The sequence below is a fragment of the Vigna unguiculata genome, chromosome 10 (genome assembly GCF_037176805.1).
Source record: "Vigna unguiculata cultivar grain cowpea cultivar isolate G323 ecotype 2 chromosome 10, ASM3717680v1, whole genome shotgun sequence".
Taxonomy (NCBI): domain Eukaryota; kingdom Viridiplantae; phylum Streptophyta; class Magnoliopsida; order Fabales; family Fabaceae; genus Vigna; species Vigna unguiculata.
In genome coordinates, this window is record NC_140801.1 from 50,910,896 (window position 1) to 50,925,859 (window position 14,964).

Genomic DNA, 14,964 nt, shown 5'->3' on the forward strand with positions numbered 1-14,964 from the left:
AATATTATAATTAAATAATGTTATTTGCCATAACCAAATATAAAAATTTAATATAATGATATCAGTCTATTGAAATTATTAACATTTGTAATATTTATCTATACTTTAATTTTTTTTTAATAATATAAAGTTTAATACTTTAAAAATAAATTACTTTTTGTATACATGATTATGCATTAAATAATAAAACATATATTTATATAATTATTTGACAACTATAATAATATTTTACAAAAAAGTATTAACACAAATATTATATTTGTTAATTATTAAAATCATAATAAAAATAATACCACCCTAGATTTTCAATTAAAATAAATAAAAATTATTAAATGTGCTTCTATTGTAAGTGAGGAAAATTTTCATAATATTATTATTTTTATGTGAAAACAATTATTAAATATGAAGATGACAAAGAAAATATAACTATTAAATATAAAGATAAAAAAGAAAAGTCGTAAATAAATATTAACGATTTTTTGTAAAAGAAAATTAATTATATAAACAACTCTAACATTTGTCTATAGAAAATATTGATATATAAATATTTGGAACAAAATTTAAATAATTTTCAATATAAAATATAAATTTAAATAAACTTAAATCTTGTTAAATTTGGTTTTAATTTGACTTAGCATGAAATTGCTTCATTTTTAGAAAAATTGATACTAAATCGAGACAAAATAACAAATACAGATATATTACTGTCAGGTAACACTCCCTCTACTACGTGACAAAATCCTAATTTGACACATGACATTTTTTTAATTTAAAAAAAATCACCAACTAACACATGATATATCAATTATCGTCGCTCGTATTGTACTAACAAAAATGATCAAATCATACCACGTTTTAAAAATAAGACTCAATTAACACCTCTGAAAATTTTAACTTTAAATTAAATGATACTAGTTAATGGGTTTTTGTTTCGTAGCTAATTAAGTTTGAATTTTGGTTAATATTCACATGATCACATGTAACACTTAATGATATCTTGAAAACAATATTACCTTACAAAAAAGGAAATTTTATCTCCCAAAGTAATTAATGCCGCCAACTACTTAGCTGATTTCTTTTTCACAATTTTATTATAAATGGATATATTATAATATATTAATAACATGCAACTATTCATAGAACAAGGATTATTCAATTTCACTACTAAAAAAATTCATATTTTTTATTAATTTTGTTTTGAAAATCTTTTTCGTAGAAAATATTAACGAATTTTGTTGTGAAATTTTTTTTCAAGAAATTGCTACCAATTTTTTTGTACAATATTTTGTATAAAACACTTTTTGCAACAAATTTTGTAGGAAATACTTACAAATTTTATAATTTTGTAGAAAATGATTACCCACAAAAAAATTACCTACCAATTAAAATTCTTAGAAAAAATTGTAGGAAAAATTATTTTCTTAGAATTTTTTTTAACAAATTTGCAAAAAAATTCTCAAGTAATATGAGAATTTCTAGTAGTGTTTATCTCATATTGATCTGCATTTAGTTATATAATGAGGGATTAATATCATTTTTTCTATAATACATTTTTTGTAATTGTAATATTCTCTATCCTATTTATTAATACATATTTATTTATGAAAATAATATTATAAAAAATTTCATAAGAATTTTTTTTAACTAGAAACAAAAAATTATTTTTTAAGGATCTTACTTTATTTTATAAAATGCAAATATTTTAATTAAATATAATTATTTAAAAATTTAATTGTGATTCTTTTAGCGGCTAAAAATTAATGATAATAATATTATAATTAAATAATATTATTTACCAAAACCAAATATAAAAAAATAATATGATGATATTAGTCTATTGAAATTATTAACATTTGTAATATTTATCTATTTTAATAATTTTTTAATAATCTAAAGTTTAATACTTTAAAATATTAATTAATTTTTGTATATATGGTTATGAAATAAATAATAAATAAATAATAAAACATATATTTATATAATTTTTCTGTAATTACTTTTTAAGTATTATATTATTTTACAAAAAAAGTATTAATACAAATATTATATTTTTTTATTATTAAATTAATAAAAATAATAACACCGTAGATTTCCAATTAAAATAAATAAAAAATATTAAATGTACTTCTATTTTTTTTTTATATTATAGAAAATACTAAACAAATCTATGTTTTGATTCAAATTACATTTGAAATAAATGTTTAAATATAGTTTTTGTGAAGATTATTCAACCTGATAATGGTATAAAATTCTCTATGGATAATTTTTCTCCTCAAAAGGTATTATTCATCAAACAACAATATACAAACGTCCGAACAAAATGATTGATCGATGGAGGGAAAATTTGGATCTACAAAAATGACCGTAAAGAAATTGATATACCTTGTACCGCAACACATGATATGATTGTAATCGTAGAGACAATCAACATATTAAATATTCCTAGAATGTTGTGTGAGAGAGATAGCTATAATTTTTTTTCGTTTAATATAAACAAAGTCATTCAGACAGATAAATGATTAAGAATCCGATTCGTGATTTTGCATACTTGCAATTGTTTAATGATGGAGAATAGAAAACAAAAACAATGAAGGATTAGATAAAAAAAGAAAAATAATTTTTTGACTACTAAATTTTGACAACTTTTTCTTACAATTTTAGGTGTCATTTTCTAATTAATTTTCTATTTTTTTCATTTTCTCATTCTTAATATTCTAAAACCACTTAAAAAATAACACTTTTTGTCAAAATTTAGTAATCAAAATATTATTATCTAAAAAAAAAATGTATTATGGAAGAATGTACCCCGTTGAATAAAATTGAAAATGTAGAATGTTTTAATTTGCAATTATAATTTCTTTCATATTTCTAATAATAATAATATTTCACTTTTCTTATTATACCTCTAAACTATTCATATGTTCGTCTCGGAATTTTTTTTTTTAAATTGAACTGCAGCGAGCATTTATGTTGACATGCAAAAGTTGGTAAAATTGTAAGGAGTTAGGAATTGAAATAAAATATACGTAATTTTACGACCCTCTGCAATGATTATACACGATTAAAAGTCAAGCCCTAAAATCATAAAGTTTTGGATCCAATATAAATATAAAAACAAAACACTCATACAGACAAATTTATTGTACTTGAACGATTAATCGGTAACAAACACCAGAGGTGAGTTGATTCATAAGTATTGCTAGCCTCTGCCACCAAAACGTCCCTTAACCTTCTTCACTTGGGCAACGTCGAGGAAGGTAGTTTCTGCAATCAACTCAGAAGGTAAACTGTTACCAAACAACAAGAGATCAAGAAGTTGTGCTCCAGGGTTTGCGCTACTGAAAGCCAAAAACGCAGTGGCTTTTCCGTTTCCAGAATTCACTTGAAAATGAAGTTGTCCTTGTGGGAAAACCATAACATCTCCTGCTTTCAGAGTCTTCGAATAAACTGCAGATGGTGTCATAAAACCAGCGGTGATTTGACCTTCCACCACTATCAAAAGTTCAGTGGCAGCAGGGTGTGTGTGCATTGGGATTGATCCACCTTTCGCTATGTCTAACCGTGCTGCGGAAACACCAAGACCATTGAGACCTGGAAAATCAGTGACGAATGCAGAGGTTAATGCAGCATTGAAGGTGTTTGTGGTATTTCCCGCTACCAAGCCAGAGAACACAAAGTCATCCACCGTCACTGTGTTAGGTGGCTTGCACTGATATCCTGAAGGGCTATCAGGTCCCTTTAGGTCTGCTACACAGAAATCATTGACAGCAGCATAGGAAGTGCATGAGAGAATAGTGAAGAGGAATACAATCTCAGTTATCTTCTTCATCTTTCAACTTTCATCAATGAATTGGTGTGAAGGTGGGAAAAGTTTGCTATATTTATAGCCCTTTTCGTATAATGGACGACCAAACTTTACATGCAGTAACCAAGAACGAGTTCAATTTTATAATAATATATATATATATATATATATTCCCAACATAGTAAATATATATATATATATATGTTTCTGTCGAGATATGTGATTAGCACGTGGAACATCGACGTGGTGTACGACATGCAAATTATTTAGGTGATAATGTAATATAACAGACATATCAGAGGATCAGTATAATGGAGAATATGAATTTAAGGATAAGAAATATTAGTGGTTTCATTTCATCCACCACTATGCGACGCTGCTACCACATCACTCTTCTCATTATTGCACCTTCATGATCACACACACAACCTGGCTCTGCATCTCATTACTCTGAACTTATTTTCTGTTTCTTTGGATTTTTGTTAAAAAAGAAATAAACTTAGACGTGATGATTTCCATAGTTTTGGCTTAAAATAATAGTGTAGATGTTTCCTATGGAAATCCAAAATACGATGCTTATTATCTTCCTCTTTCAACTGTTGTAGATGTATGCAGAAGAAGATTGAGATCACTTTCTGAAGCAAATGATTGAGATTTTCCCTCGATCATACCGTGCTTCACGTGTTCTGCTTCCATTCTCGTTGCAGTGGCCCATCACATGGTTTTTATTTCTCTTTGCCTTATTTTTGGTAAGTCTACCTAAGTTATGATTCAATATAAATAATAAATAATGGAGAATGATGCATGCACGCACTATTGTATACTAGTTGTTGGCACCTGCTGATGAAAAAAGAAAACAAATTTATTGACACAAAAAAAAGTAACGTTTAAGTACTTAATATATACTTAGTATTTAGTATATTGATTTGATTTTTTAATTTAAAATTATAATATATATTATTATGTTATTAAAGATTGTCCGGTGAATGCATTTAAAATACAACGATATTAAAGAAATATCGCTACAAAAAAATCGTTTTAAGTAACAATACAAAATTGTGAGTTAAACCATAAAAATCATAGAATAAAGTTTAGATAACAATTTTTTAAGTGTAGTTTAGGTAAGTATAGCTGTAGGTAATACGATACGATGTTCAGTATGACAATAATTTTAAATTTGTTGTTTAAAATCTTTATAAAAGGCAACGATTCTAATGTTTTCCAAAACTTCACACTTTAAACTGTGAGCTCTTGACGTTTTCAGTCTAAAATCAAAGGGAGAGAACAAATTCAAATTTTTACGTTTTTGGAACTAAATTTTTCATTTTTAGTCAAAAAAAAAGAGAGGAGAAAATAGTTCTAATCTAAAAGCTTTAATTTTTAATATATTTTAGACCATATTTTTTTATTAGCCTACACTTTTTACAAGTAGCATTTATATAAATGTTGTTTAAGATAATTTTTAAGCTATATCTAAATAAATGTGACATTTACTATGTTTAGATCACACTTTTATACCAGTAATCTTATTTAACGTCGTATAAAAATTGATTTTTATTAAGTGATAATTACATACTTATTTTTTGGACCCAGACAAATTCATATAAGCCCATAACTGTCAATATTTTGGGCTGCATATAATAGATAGGGGTGTGCTTCTTCCTGCATCCCATTTTTTTTTCTGCACCTCCAAATTTTTCATTTTGCCCCTATAATTATCTTTCATATTTTTAATAATAATAATAATAATATATTTAAATAGATCTATTTGAGAAAATTAATAACAAGTTTTATCCAATACTTGAACAGTATTTATTATTTAAGTCAAATTTTTACAGATTCTCAACATAAAACTTCATAATAATCCTTTAATCACTAAATATGTATGAACATATTCCATTCTTCATATTATACATCCAACGTATTCATATAGGTTAAAACATATTGGAAGAGTTGATAAAATTTGACGACTAAAAGTCAAACCCTCAACTCATAAAGTTTGGGATCAAACATAAATATAAAACAAAACACTCGTACGCACAAATTTATAGTACTTTTAATTGATAGAACAAACACCAACAGTGATGTCATTCATAAGCATTCCTAGCCTCTGCCACTGAAACGTGCCTTAAGCTTCTTCACTTGGGCAACGTCAAGGAAGGTAGTTTGTGCAATCAATTCAGAAGATAAGCTGTTACCAAACAATACAAGGTCAAGTAACTGTACTCCAGGGTTTGCGCTACTGAAAGCCAGAAAAGCAATGGCTTTTCCTTTTCCAGAATTCACCTGAAAATGCAGTAGTCCTTGTGGGAAAACCATAACATCTCCTGGTTTCAGAGTCTTGTTATAAACTTCAAATGGTGTCACAAAACCAGCAGTGATTTGACCTTCCACCATTATCAAAAGTTCAGTGGCAGCAGGGTGTGTGTGCATTGGGACTGCTCCACCTTTCGCTATGTCTAACCGTGCTGCGGAAACACCAAGACCATTCAAACCTGGAAAATCAGTGACAACTGTAGAGGTTAATTCAGCATGGAAAATGTTTGTGGTGTTTCCAGCTACAAAGCCAGAAAACACAAAGTCATCCACTGTCACTGATTTCGGTGGCTTGCACTGATAGCCTGAAGGGCTATCTGGGCCCTTTAACTCTGCTACACAGAAATCATTGACAGCCGCATCGGAAGTGAATGATAGAAGAGCCAAGAGGAGAAAAATGTTCATCATCTTTATCTTGAAACTTCGATAACAGGATTTGGTGCGAAGGTGATGTGGGAAGAGCTACATATTTATAAGCCCTGTTGACATATTGGACGACCACCTTGTTAGGTTTATGTTAGATTTACAGAGGGGGTTAACTGGAAAGAACAAACACTAATCAGATTTAAGTCCAATCACATAAAATGTTGACACCACTCTCAACCAAAAAATTAAGACAATAAATTTATGTGTCTTTATTTTCGTATAATACTATACTCTTTCATTTCTAATTAATGTAGGACTTAAACTCGTACTTAGATTTATAAGAATAACCAAGTTCGAGTTTAATATATATAAAATTTTAACAAAAACTTAATCAAAGATATTTAAATTTACCGTTAACTTAAAATTTAATTAAGCATATATATATATATATATATATATATATATATATATATATATATTGGAGAAAGAAAAGATGATATTAATTGTGTGTTGTCTTTTTTCTATGAAATACATACCATCATTTCAATTTTCCTTTAGTTGTAGGTAGCACGCTTAAAGCAAGTTTTTAATTTTAATTACGTTGTTTATGTTTTTATATTTGTATGTAACAAAACAAGTTTTTGTTCATACTAAACAATAATCTTGACCAAAGAATACTTTATCTTCGTTCACCACTATCCCACGCTATTCACCTCTGCCATTATTGCACCTTCATCATCACACGTCTCATTGCTCTCAACTTAATTCATGTTTCTTTGGATTTTTGTTAGAAAGGAAATAAACATAGACGTGATTATTTTGGTAAAAGTTTGTCGTCCATAGTTTTAGCTTAAAATATGATAGTTTAGATGTTTCCGATGTGAATTCAAACTAAGCTGTTTATTTTACTCTTTCCACGGTTGTAGATATATATATGCAGAAGAGTGAGATAACTTTTCTCAATCAATGATGATATTTTCCCTCCATCGTACCGTGCTTCACCTCTTCTGCCGCCATTCTCATTTTCACAGCATTTTTAATATGGACAATGATATTTTGACTACTAAATTTTAATAATTTTTTTTTACAACATAATGTCATGGTTTGGAAATATTGAGAATGAGAAAATGAAAAAAATGAAAAACCATTTAAAAAATGTCACCTAAGATTGTAAGAAAGTTGTTAAAATTTAATAGTCAAAAAATTATTTTCATTTTATTATTCTCTTTTCCTTGTGTTGGTAAGTCTACCAAAGTTATGATTCAAATAAATAATGCAATGATGCATGCACACACTATTATACTGGTTGGTACATACTGATGAAAAAAAAATACTAGCGGAGACCAACCAACGAAGTATTATAAAGATGAAAAACCTAGGATTAAAGGTAAAATCCATTTTAAATCACAATTATGACCTTCTTGGTGAATCATAATCATCATCATATATTAGAGTGACTCATATGTGAGAAGTTTTTACTTCAAGTAGCTTCTCTTTTGGAATGTTTGTACATATTATTATAAGAATTAACATGTGTTTTTTTTAAAGTATATATATATATATATATATATATATATATATATATATAATAAAAATAAAATCACAACTGGTCTCACCTAATTACATAAACCGTATCAAATCCAACTAGGTTCAATATAAATAGGTCAGCAGAATAAAAGGTTTAGCTTTTGAATACTCAATAATACCATATTGAAAATGAACTTAATTAAACACTCACTTGAATGTTAAAGTGTTTTTGCAGGTCTACCTTGCTAGATTTTGACAACTTAAGGTCAACTAAGAAGACTAATTTTACATGATGATTGATAAGTGTACAAAATCATATGAATAATAAAGTTGAAAGTTCAAGTATTGTTTTTTAAGATATTTGTGTAATATTAGAATTCTTGTACTTGAGTAATCAACTTTATAAATATTTCTTCCTACTAATAACTTTGATAATCAAATTTTGTTAATATTTTTCTTAATTTTTCTAATATTTTAACTTATCTGTAAAATATGTAAACCAAATACTTATTTTTTTAATTTTATTAAATAAAACCTAAAATAACTAGAAAGATAGTAATAAAATAACAATAAAAAAATAAAATATGATAATATTTTTTCTTTTTATCCATGACACAAGTGTTTTATTTGTCAATTATGATATCTCTGATAGGCTTATATTTTTTTTTAAAGTAATGAATTCATAATTATTTTTTTTATTTTGTATATTGTTTAATTTTGTTTATTATATTCCATACAAAATTTTGACTCATAGATTATTCTCAAGAGTAGTTTTATTCTGGAACCGCACGCATAGGCAAAGGCAAATATATTTGTAATATAAGGCTCTCTGTTTTGTTTCAGGAGTTACTCTTCCTCTTACCGTCAAATTATCAGCCTTTTCAGATTATGTGTTTTGACGCATGATTTCTTCATTATGCGAACACACTGTTCTTGAGCGGGTCAACGTAAACATAAATTAAATAAAGGATGTTTGTTGGCTTACGTGAAAGGAAACAAGTCGTGCTTCGATTCTATATTAATAGTATGAAAAAATAAGATTGATTTAATTGGCTTAAGAGGAAGAATGAGAGATTATCACCGACAAAAACTATCAATTTGAAAAAATAAAATTGATTTTGTCGTAAATCCACCAATTTTTTTGTAAAAAACTATTACATATAAAAAAAAATACAAAATCAATATGAAGATAAATTAGGAAAATTACGGTTTTATTTTTTTTATTTTTTACTTTTATCCTTTATTTTTTAATATGATTTAGTATAGAATATTGATTCTTTCAAAAAAATAATTATATATTAATTAATGACACATAATAGATGACGTTAGAAAATAAAAAATGATAATAAAAAAATAGGAGGCCTAATATTATTGTCCAATAAATAGATTAAAGTAGATGCTAGTTTCTTTGTTGTTTTTATTTTTAAAATATGAACATGTTTTTTCAAAAGACATTGAAGTCAAGTGTATGTTTGGATTATCATTTCAACATTCAAAAATCAGTTGAAGAATATAGAAAATCAGACCACTTATTTGATGTTATTGGATTCAAAGTCAACCTTTTCAACTGTAACTCAAACAAACCCTAAGATGATAGAAGTGGAAAGATTAAGAGCGGACATAAAAGACGAAAAGTGAAACACAGTGTAATGCTGACAGTGATTATTGGAACGAAAAAGCACGATAACACAGAAACAAGTTTATTGCAGAAGCCGATTCATCGTCAGAAAACTGTATTAATACGTTGGCATTAATCCTAGCCGGTGCCATTGAAAAAAGCCTTGAGCTTTCTGACTTGGGGTTCATCAAGGAAGGTGGTTCGGGCAATGATGGCGCTAGGGACGTCGTTGGCAGAGAGTTCTATTGGAAGAAAACGTAAACGAGGGTTAGCGCTACTAAAAGCGGCGAAAGCAGTGGCTTTCCCGGTACCGGAATTGATAAGATAATGCCGCAGTCCTTCCGGAAAAACCACAAGATCTCCCTGTCGGAGTGTATTTTGATAAGCTTTCCGAGGTGTAAAGAGTCCAACGGTGATTTCACCTTGTTGCACTAACATTATTTCAGTGGCAGCATGATCGTGCACCGGAACAATTCCACCTTCCTCGATCTCTACACATCCTCCAGAAATGCCAAGACCGTTGAGAATAGGAACCTCATTAACAGATGCAGGGAATAGTACAGTGTTGGATGGGACTGCAATGCTTGGTGCTCCATTAAAACTGTACTTAAAGTCTGCAGCTGTTACTGCATCATAAGGGAGGCAGTTATAGCCAGCAGGGCTTTTTGGACCGTTGAGGTCTGCCTTGCAGAAATTTTGCAGAGGGAAAGCATGGGAAGTGGATGAAACAAGACAACAAAGTATGAGCATCAGAATCATCTCTTCTGATGAATTCATGATACTACAACAAAACAGGGAATGAAGGTGAGAATGGATTGGCTAGCTAATTACCTATATTTATAACCAACCAAAAATAAAGGTTTTGCACAAACTCTCAACACTCTCAACTGTAGGTCGTTTATATGATGTATCACAGAAGAAGGAAGAATTAATGTTTTCTTCGTGCTCGCTAACAATATATAAATTATTTTCAAGAAACTATACATATATTTTCAACCCACTTTTATAAAAACTGAATTTTTCTCAACTCAAGTTGAATCTGTGATGAGTTGAGTTGATTCATGGATTGAAATCCATTTTAATACCTTTAATAAATTGGTTATTACAGTGATTAATTATTTTTTATCACTAAAATTTGTCCCTAATAAAATATTTTCTTATTATATATTACATAATTGATAAAATTAAGTAAGATGAATTGTAGTTTCTATTTGAGTTTCTAAAAATCTGGATATTTTTATAATTCAATTCTTATTAAATTTTTATCGTACATCAAGTGTTAGAATAATTATATTTTTCAATTCAAATTCTGATATTTAATTTTTCTCTTGGTCGACTACCTAAAGAATTTGTGACTGAAAAGTCATGAATAATGAAGAAAATAATCATTTCACTATATATATTAAAAGAAAAAATAAATAACAAGAATTAGATTAAAACTTATAAAAAAAATTTAATACCCAATATACATAAAATTTTCACAAAAACTTAATGAGAGATATTTAAAATCATTAACTTAAAATTTAATTAAGCCTAAAATATATATTGGAGAAAGAAAAAAGGATATTAATTGTGTATTGTCTTTTTTTAAGAAAAACACATCATTTCAATTTTCCTTTAGTTGTAGGTTGCACGCTTACAGCGAGTTTTTAATTTTAGTTACGTTGTTTATGTTTTTATATTTGCATGTAACAGAAACAAGTTTTTGTTCATACTACACAATAATCTTGACTGAAGAATAATACTTTTATCTGTTAGGTCTTGAACAACAGAAATATTAGTCCTTTCGTTCACCACTATCCCACGGTATCACCTCTGCCATTATTGCACCTTCATCATCACACGTCTCATTGCTCTCAACTTAATTCATGTTTCTTTGGTTTTTTGTTAAAAAGGAAATAAACATAGACGTGATCATTTTGGTAAAAGTTTGTCGTTCATAGTTTTGGCTTAAAATGTATTAGTTTACATGTTTCCGATGTGAATAAAAAATAAGTTGTTTACCTTATTGCTTACCTTATTAATTATATATAATTTGTAGGGTTATAATGGGTATCAAAGTAAAATTGGGTATGCATAGAAAAAACGTGGGGGTGTAATAACGAACCCCTCACTTAATTACACTGCTAAAAGAAAAGGCATGCATTTCCTTATCCATAATTTACACGAAAAGCTTTTGTACCTTAACAATATTAATTATGTTAACATGTTAGTATTTTAATTACTATTAAATTAAATTATTAATACATTATATTGTTAAAATAAATTTGTAAATATTTATTTGATAGAAGGGTTTAAAATCATAAGTCTTCTGACTTCAGTGTCTTCTCATCATAGTTGGTGGTGTCGTACTTTGACCTCATTTCTTGTTGTATTTATAAGAGTAATTTGGTTGAAAATTGTAATTAGTTCCTTAATTTTGCAAGTGTTTGATAAATCAAGAAATACAATAATTTTTTTAACTCTAAAAAATTTATTTATTAAAAATAATATATACGCACTAAAGATTAGATAAAGGATACTGATATAACTAATAAAATCATTATTATTTTCTTAAATTTTAAAAGTTACAGTTAAATAAAAACAACTTTATACAATATCATTATTAGAAAACTACAGGTATATAACACCAATTAACGTTGACATAACATAAATAAGTAACTTGATCAAGTTTAAGAACATGATCCAAACCTAAATGGAAAAGACAAGGACATAGCCAACATCACCATGGACAATGATTAGCGACAAACATCAGGAATAATCAATTCCTCTGCCACCAAAACGCGCCTTAAGCTTCTTCACTTGTTCTACATCAAGGAAGGTAGTTTGTGCAATCAATTCAGAAGGTAAACTGTTACCAAACAACAAAAGGTCAAGAAGTTGTGCTCCAGGGTTTGCGCTACTGAAAGCAAGAAAAGCAGTGGCTTTTCCGTTTCCAGAATTCACTTGAAAATGAAGTTGTCCTTGTGGGAAAACCATAACATCTCCTGCTTTCAGAGTCTTCGAATAAACTGCAGATGGTGTCATAAAACCAGCGGTGATTTGACCTTCCACCACTATCAAAAGTTCAGTGGCAGCAGGGTGTGTGTGCATTGGGATTGATCCACCTTTCGCTATGTCTAACCGTGCTGCGGAAACACCAAGACCATTGAGACCTGGAAAATCAGTGACGAATGCAGAGGTTAATGCAGCATTGAAGGTGTTTGTGGTATTTCCCGCTACCAAGCCAGAGAACACAAAGTCATCCACCGTCACTGTGTTAGGTGGCTTGCACTGATATCCTGAAGGGCTATCAGGTCCCTTTAGGTCTGCTACACAGAAATCATTGACAGCAGCATTGGAAGTGCATGAGAGAATAGTGAAGAGGAATAGACTCTGAGTTATCTTCTTCATCTTTCAACTTTCATCAATGAATTTGGTGTGAAGGTAATGTGAAGTTGACGAGCTATTTATAGAGCTACTCTTACACGTTGAAGGTACGTGGCTCTTAAATCCTGCAGAAAAGTTATATTTTCTGATTAATTCAGTTTAAATAAGATGCATGTGTATCATTACTCAATCCTTTAATCAAACTTGAGCATGAAGTTATGAGCTGCATAATTACATTTTATATATGAGAGAATGACGTGAAACATGAACAGCCACAAGCAAAGTAAGTAGTTGTCGTATTAAAATTAGTGACATTAGAATGAAACAGCAGATAGAAACTTTTGTTAACTTTTTATGAATTTAATAAAAATATATAAAGTGTACACTGCACATTTTGTTCACTATTCTCTGGAAGAACTTTTTTAAATTATTTTTTATTTTTTTGGTTTATGTAATAAATTATATTAAGTACTGTAGTATTGAAAGAGGATGGTTTTTATTATTAGTTAATGCAAACTTCATAAGTACCCGTATTTTATCTTTTGAATGATAATAAATTTTAGTATTTACTTTACACCGCAAGAAATTCGTTAATTAGTGATGATATATTAGGGACAATAATAAATTCATTCATAAATTCAAATTTATTAACAGATTTTGCACCAATTAAAATTTGTACATGTATAAAACCTATAAGAAAAATTTATTAGTAAATTACAATCATTGTTACGACAAATGTTAAGATCGGCAACTTTTTCATCACATTACAAATGGCAAAAACCGTTAAAATTGTTTGTCGATAGATTACAATTCATGGTAGTCAAGGATATTTTTATCGCTATCTTATTATCACAATTATCAACGGTCTCATTTCGTCGATAAATGTATTAGTATTTTAGATGATAAAATTTCCTACCCAATCTAAGGAGGAGGTGACGCATAGGCTTGCTAGTAACAGAGTGGTGGATGAAGAAAAAAATAAAGGATGAAGACAAGTAAGACGATGAGATCATCTCAAAAGATAAAAATGACCCGGAGGTGATGGTGGCATTACAATCCGACAACAATTAGGAAGAAAATGATAAGGAAAAAAAAGAAGAGAAGAAGGAAGACCAAAACTCAACCATGTAATTTTCTGACAAGGATACTTATAAATATTTATTAACGAATATTCATAGACAAATTTGTAGTTGTCCGTTATTACTGACAAATTTTCATATCCCTCAATAAAGTTTACCACAACATACAGATTGAAGAATTGTGTTTATGATATTCTTATAACATTAGTAATTAAATAAAATTAATTATTTCTATTTAATCTTTAAATATCATAATAAATATAATTTATTAATATTAGATTTTCTGAAATATTTATTGTCAATTTATCGTGTGTTGTTAGTGTAAAAAGATTACTTTATCAATTAATTAAAAAGTAATTTTAAGTAAATACGAAAATAACTTTACTTAACAGTTGGAATTAAATAATAACAAATACATTTCAATTATTTTTTTTTCATAATTCTTTGTACCAAAAATATTTTTTTAAACTACCTATTTACTCTTTTTTAATTGCGTTTACCACCATCCTATTATCATTCCATGTAATGCATAGAGTAGGGTAGGTGGATTGATATCAGGTTCAGGTCCATGAATGAGAAAAAAAAAAGTCAACTTCGATAGTTTAAAAAACTTACAATTTTTAAAATTGTATTTTATTTTGTTAAAACTAAAATTTATATGAAAATAATCCTTATATATTATTTAAAAAAATAGTTTAATATTTTAAAAATTTATGTATTTAAAATTTTCAAATCCTTATTTATTATTTTGTCATCAACAATAAAAAGGGACGAGCTTCTTAATTAGTTAATAATATAAAAAGTTTTAAACTATTAATGCAATTGTGTATATTAAACTCTTGTTTTATGCTAAATGATAACTCCTATCTTAAGACAACCTGATA

General features: G+C 28.1%; 4 protein-coding genes across 4 annotated transcripts; all 4 read right to left on the minus strand.

Annotated features, from left to right (window-relative positions):
- Positions 1–3,076: 3,076 nt before the first annotated feature.
- LOC114166635 (auxin-binding protein ABP19a-like) lies at positions 3,077–3,862 on the minus strand. Its single transcript, XM_028051388.2, has one exon. The coding sequence runs from the start codon at positions 3,827–3,829 to the stop codon at positions 3,200–3,202; it is 630 nt and encodes a 209-aa protein (XP_027907189.2). The 5' UTR covers positions 3,830–3,862; the 3' UTR covers positions 3,077–3,199.
- Positions 3,863–5,634: 1,772 nt separating this feature from the next.
- On the minus strand, positions 5,635–6,574 carry LOC114167467 (auxin-binding protein ABP19a-like). The gene has a single exon (XM_028052560.2). The coding sequence runs from the start codon at positions 6,527–6,529 to the stop codon at positions 5,909–5,911; it is 621 nt and encodes a 206-aa protein (XP_027908361.2). The 5' UTR covers positions 6,530–6,574; the 3' UTR covers positions 5,635–5,908.
- A 3,196-nt stretch (positions 6,575–9,770) lies between these two features.
- LOC114165647 (germin-like protein subfamily 3 member 3) lies at positions 9,771–10,409 on the minus strand. The gene has a single exon (XM_028050220.2). The coding sequence runs from the start codon at positions 10,407–10,409 to the stop codon at positions 9,771–9,773; it is 639 nt and encodes a 212-aa protein (XP_027906021.2).
- A 1,796-nt stretch (positions 10,410–12,205) lies between these two features.
- Positions 12,206–13,068, minus strand: LOC114167318 (auxin-binding protein ABP19a-like). Its single transcript, XM_028052376.2, has one exon. It carries the CDS (start codon positions 13,023–13,025, stop codon positions 12,384–12,386), a length of 642 nt encoding a protein of 213 aa, XP_027908177.2. The 5' UTR covers positions 13,026–13,068; the 3' UTR covers positions 12,206–12,383.
- Between the last annotated feature and the right edge of the window lie 1,896 nt (positions 13,069–14,964).

Excerpts from the sequence above, each read along its gene's own strand:
- LOC114166635 (XM_028051388.2), bottom strand. The coding sequence starts at position 3,829 with ATGAAGAAGATAACTGAGATTGTATTCCTCTTCACTATTCTCTCATGC.
- LOC114167467 (XM_028052560.2), bottom strand. The coding sequence starts at position 6,529 with ATGATGAACATTTTTCTCCTCTTGGCTCTTCTATCATTCACTTCCGAT.
- LOC114165647 (XM_028050220.2), bottom strand. The coding sequence starts at position 10,409 with ATGAATTCATCAGAAGAGATGATTCTGATGCTCATACTTTGTTGTCTT.
- LOC114167318 (XM_028052376.2), bottom strand. The coding sequence starts at position 13,025 with ATGAAGAAGATAACTCAGAGTCTATTCCTCTTCACTATTCTCTCATGC.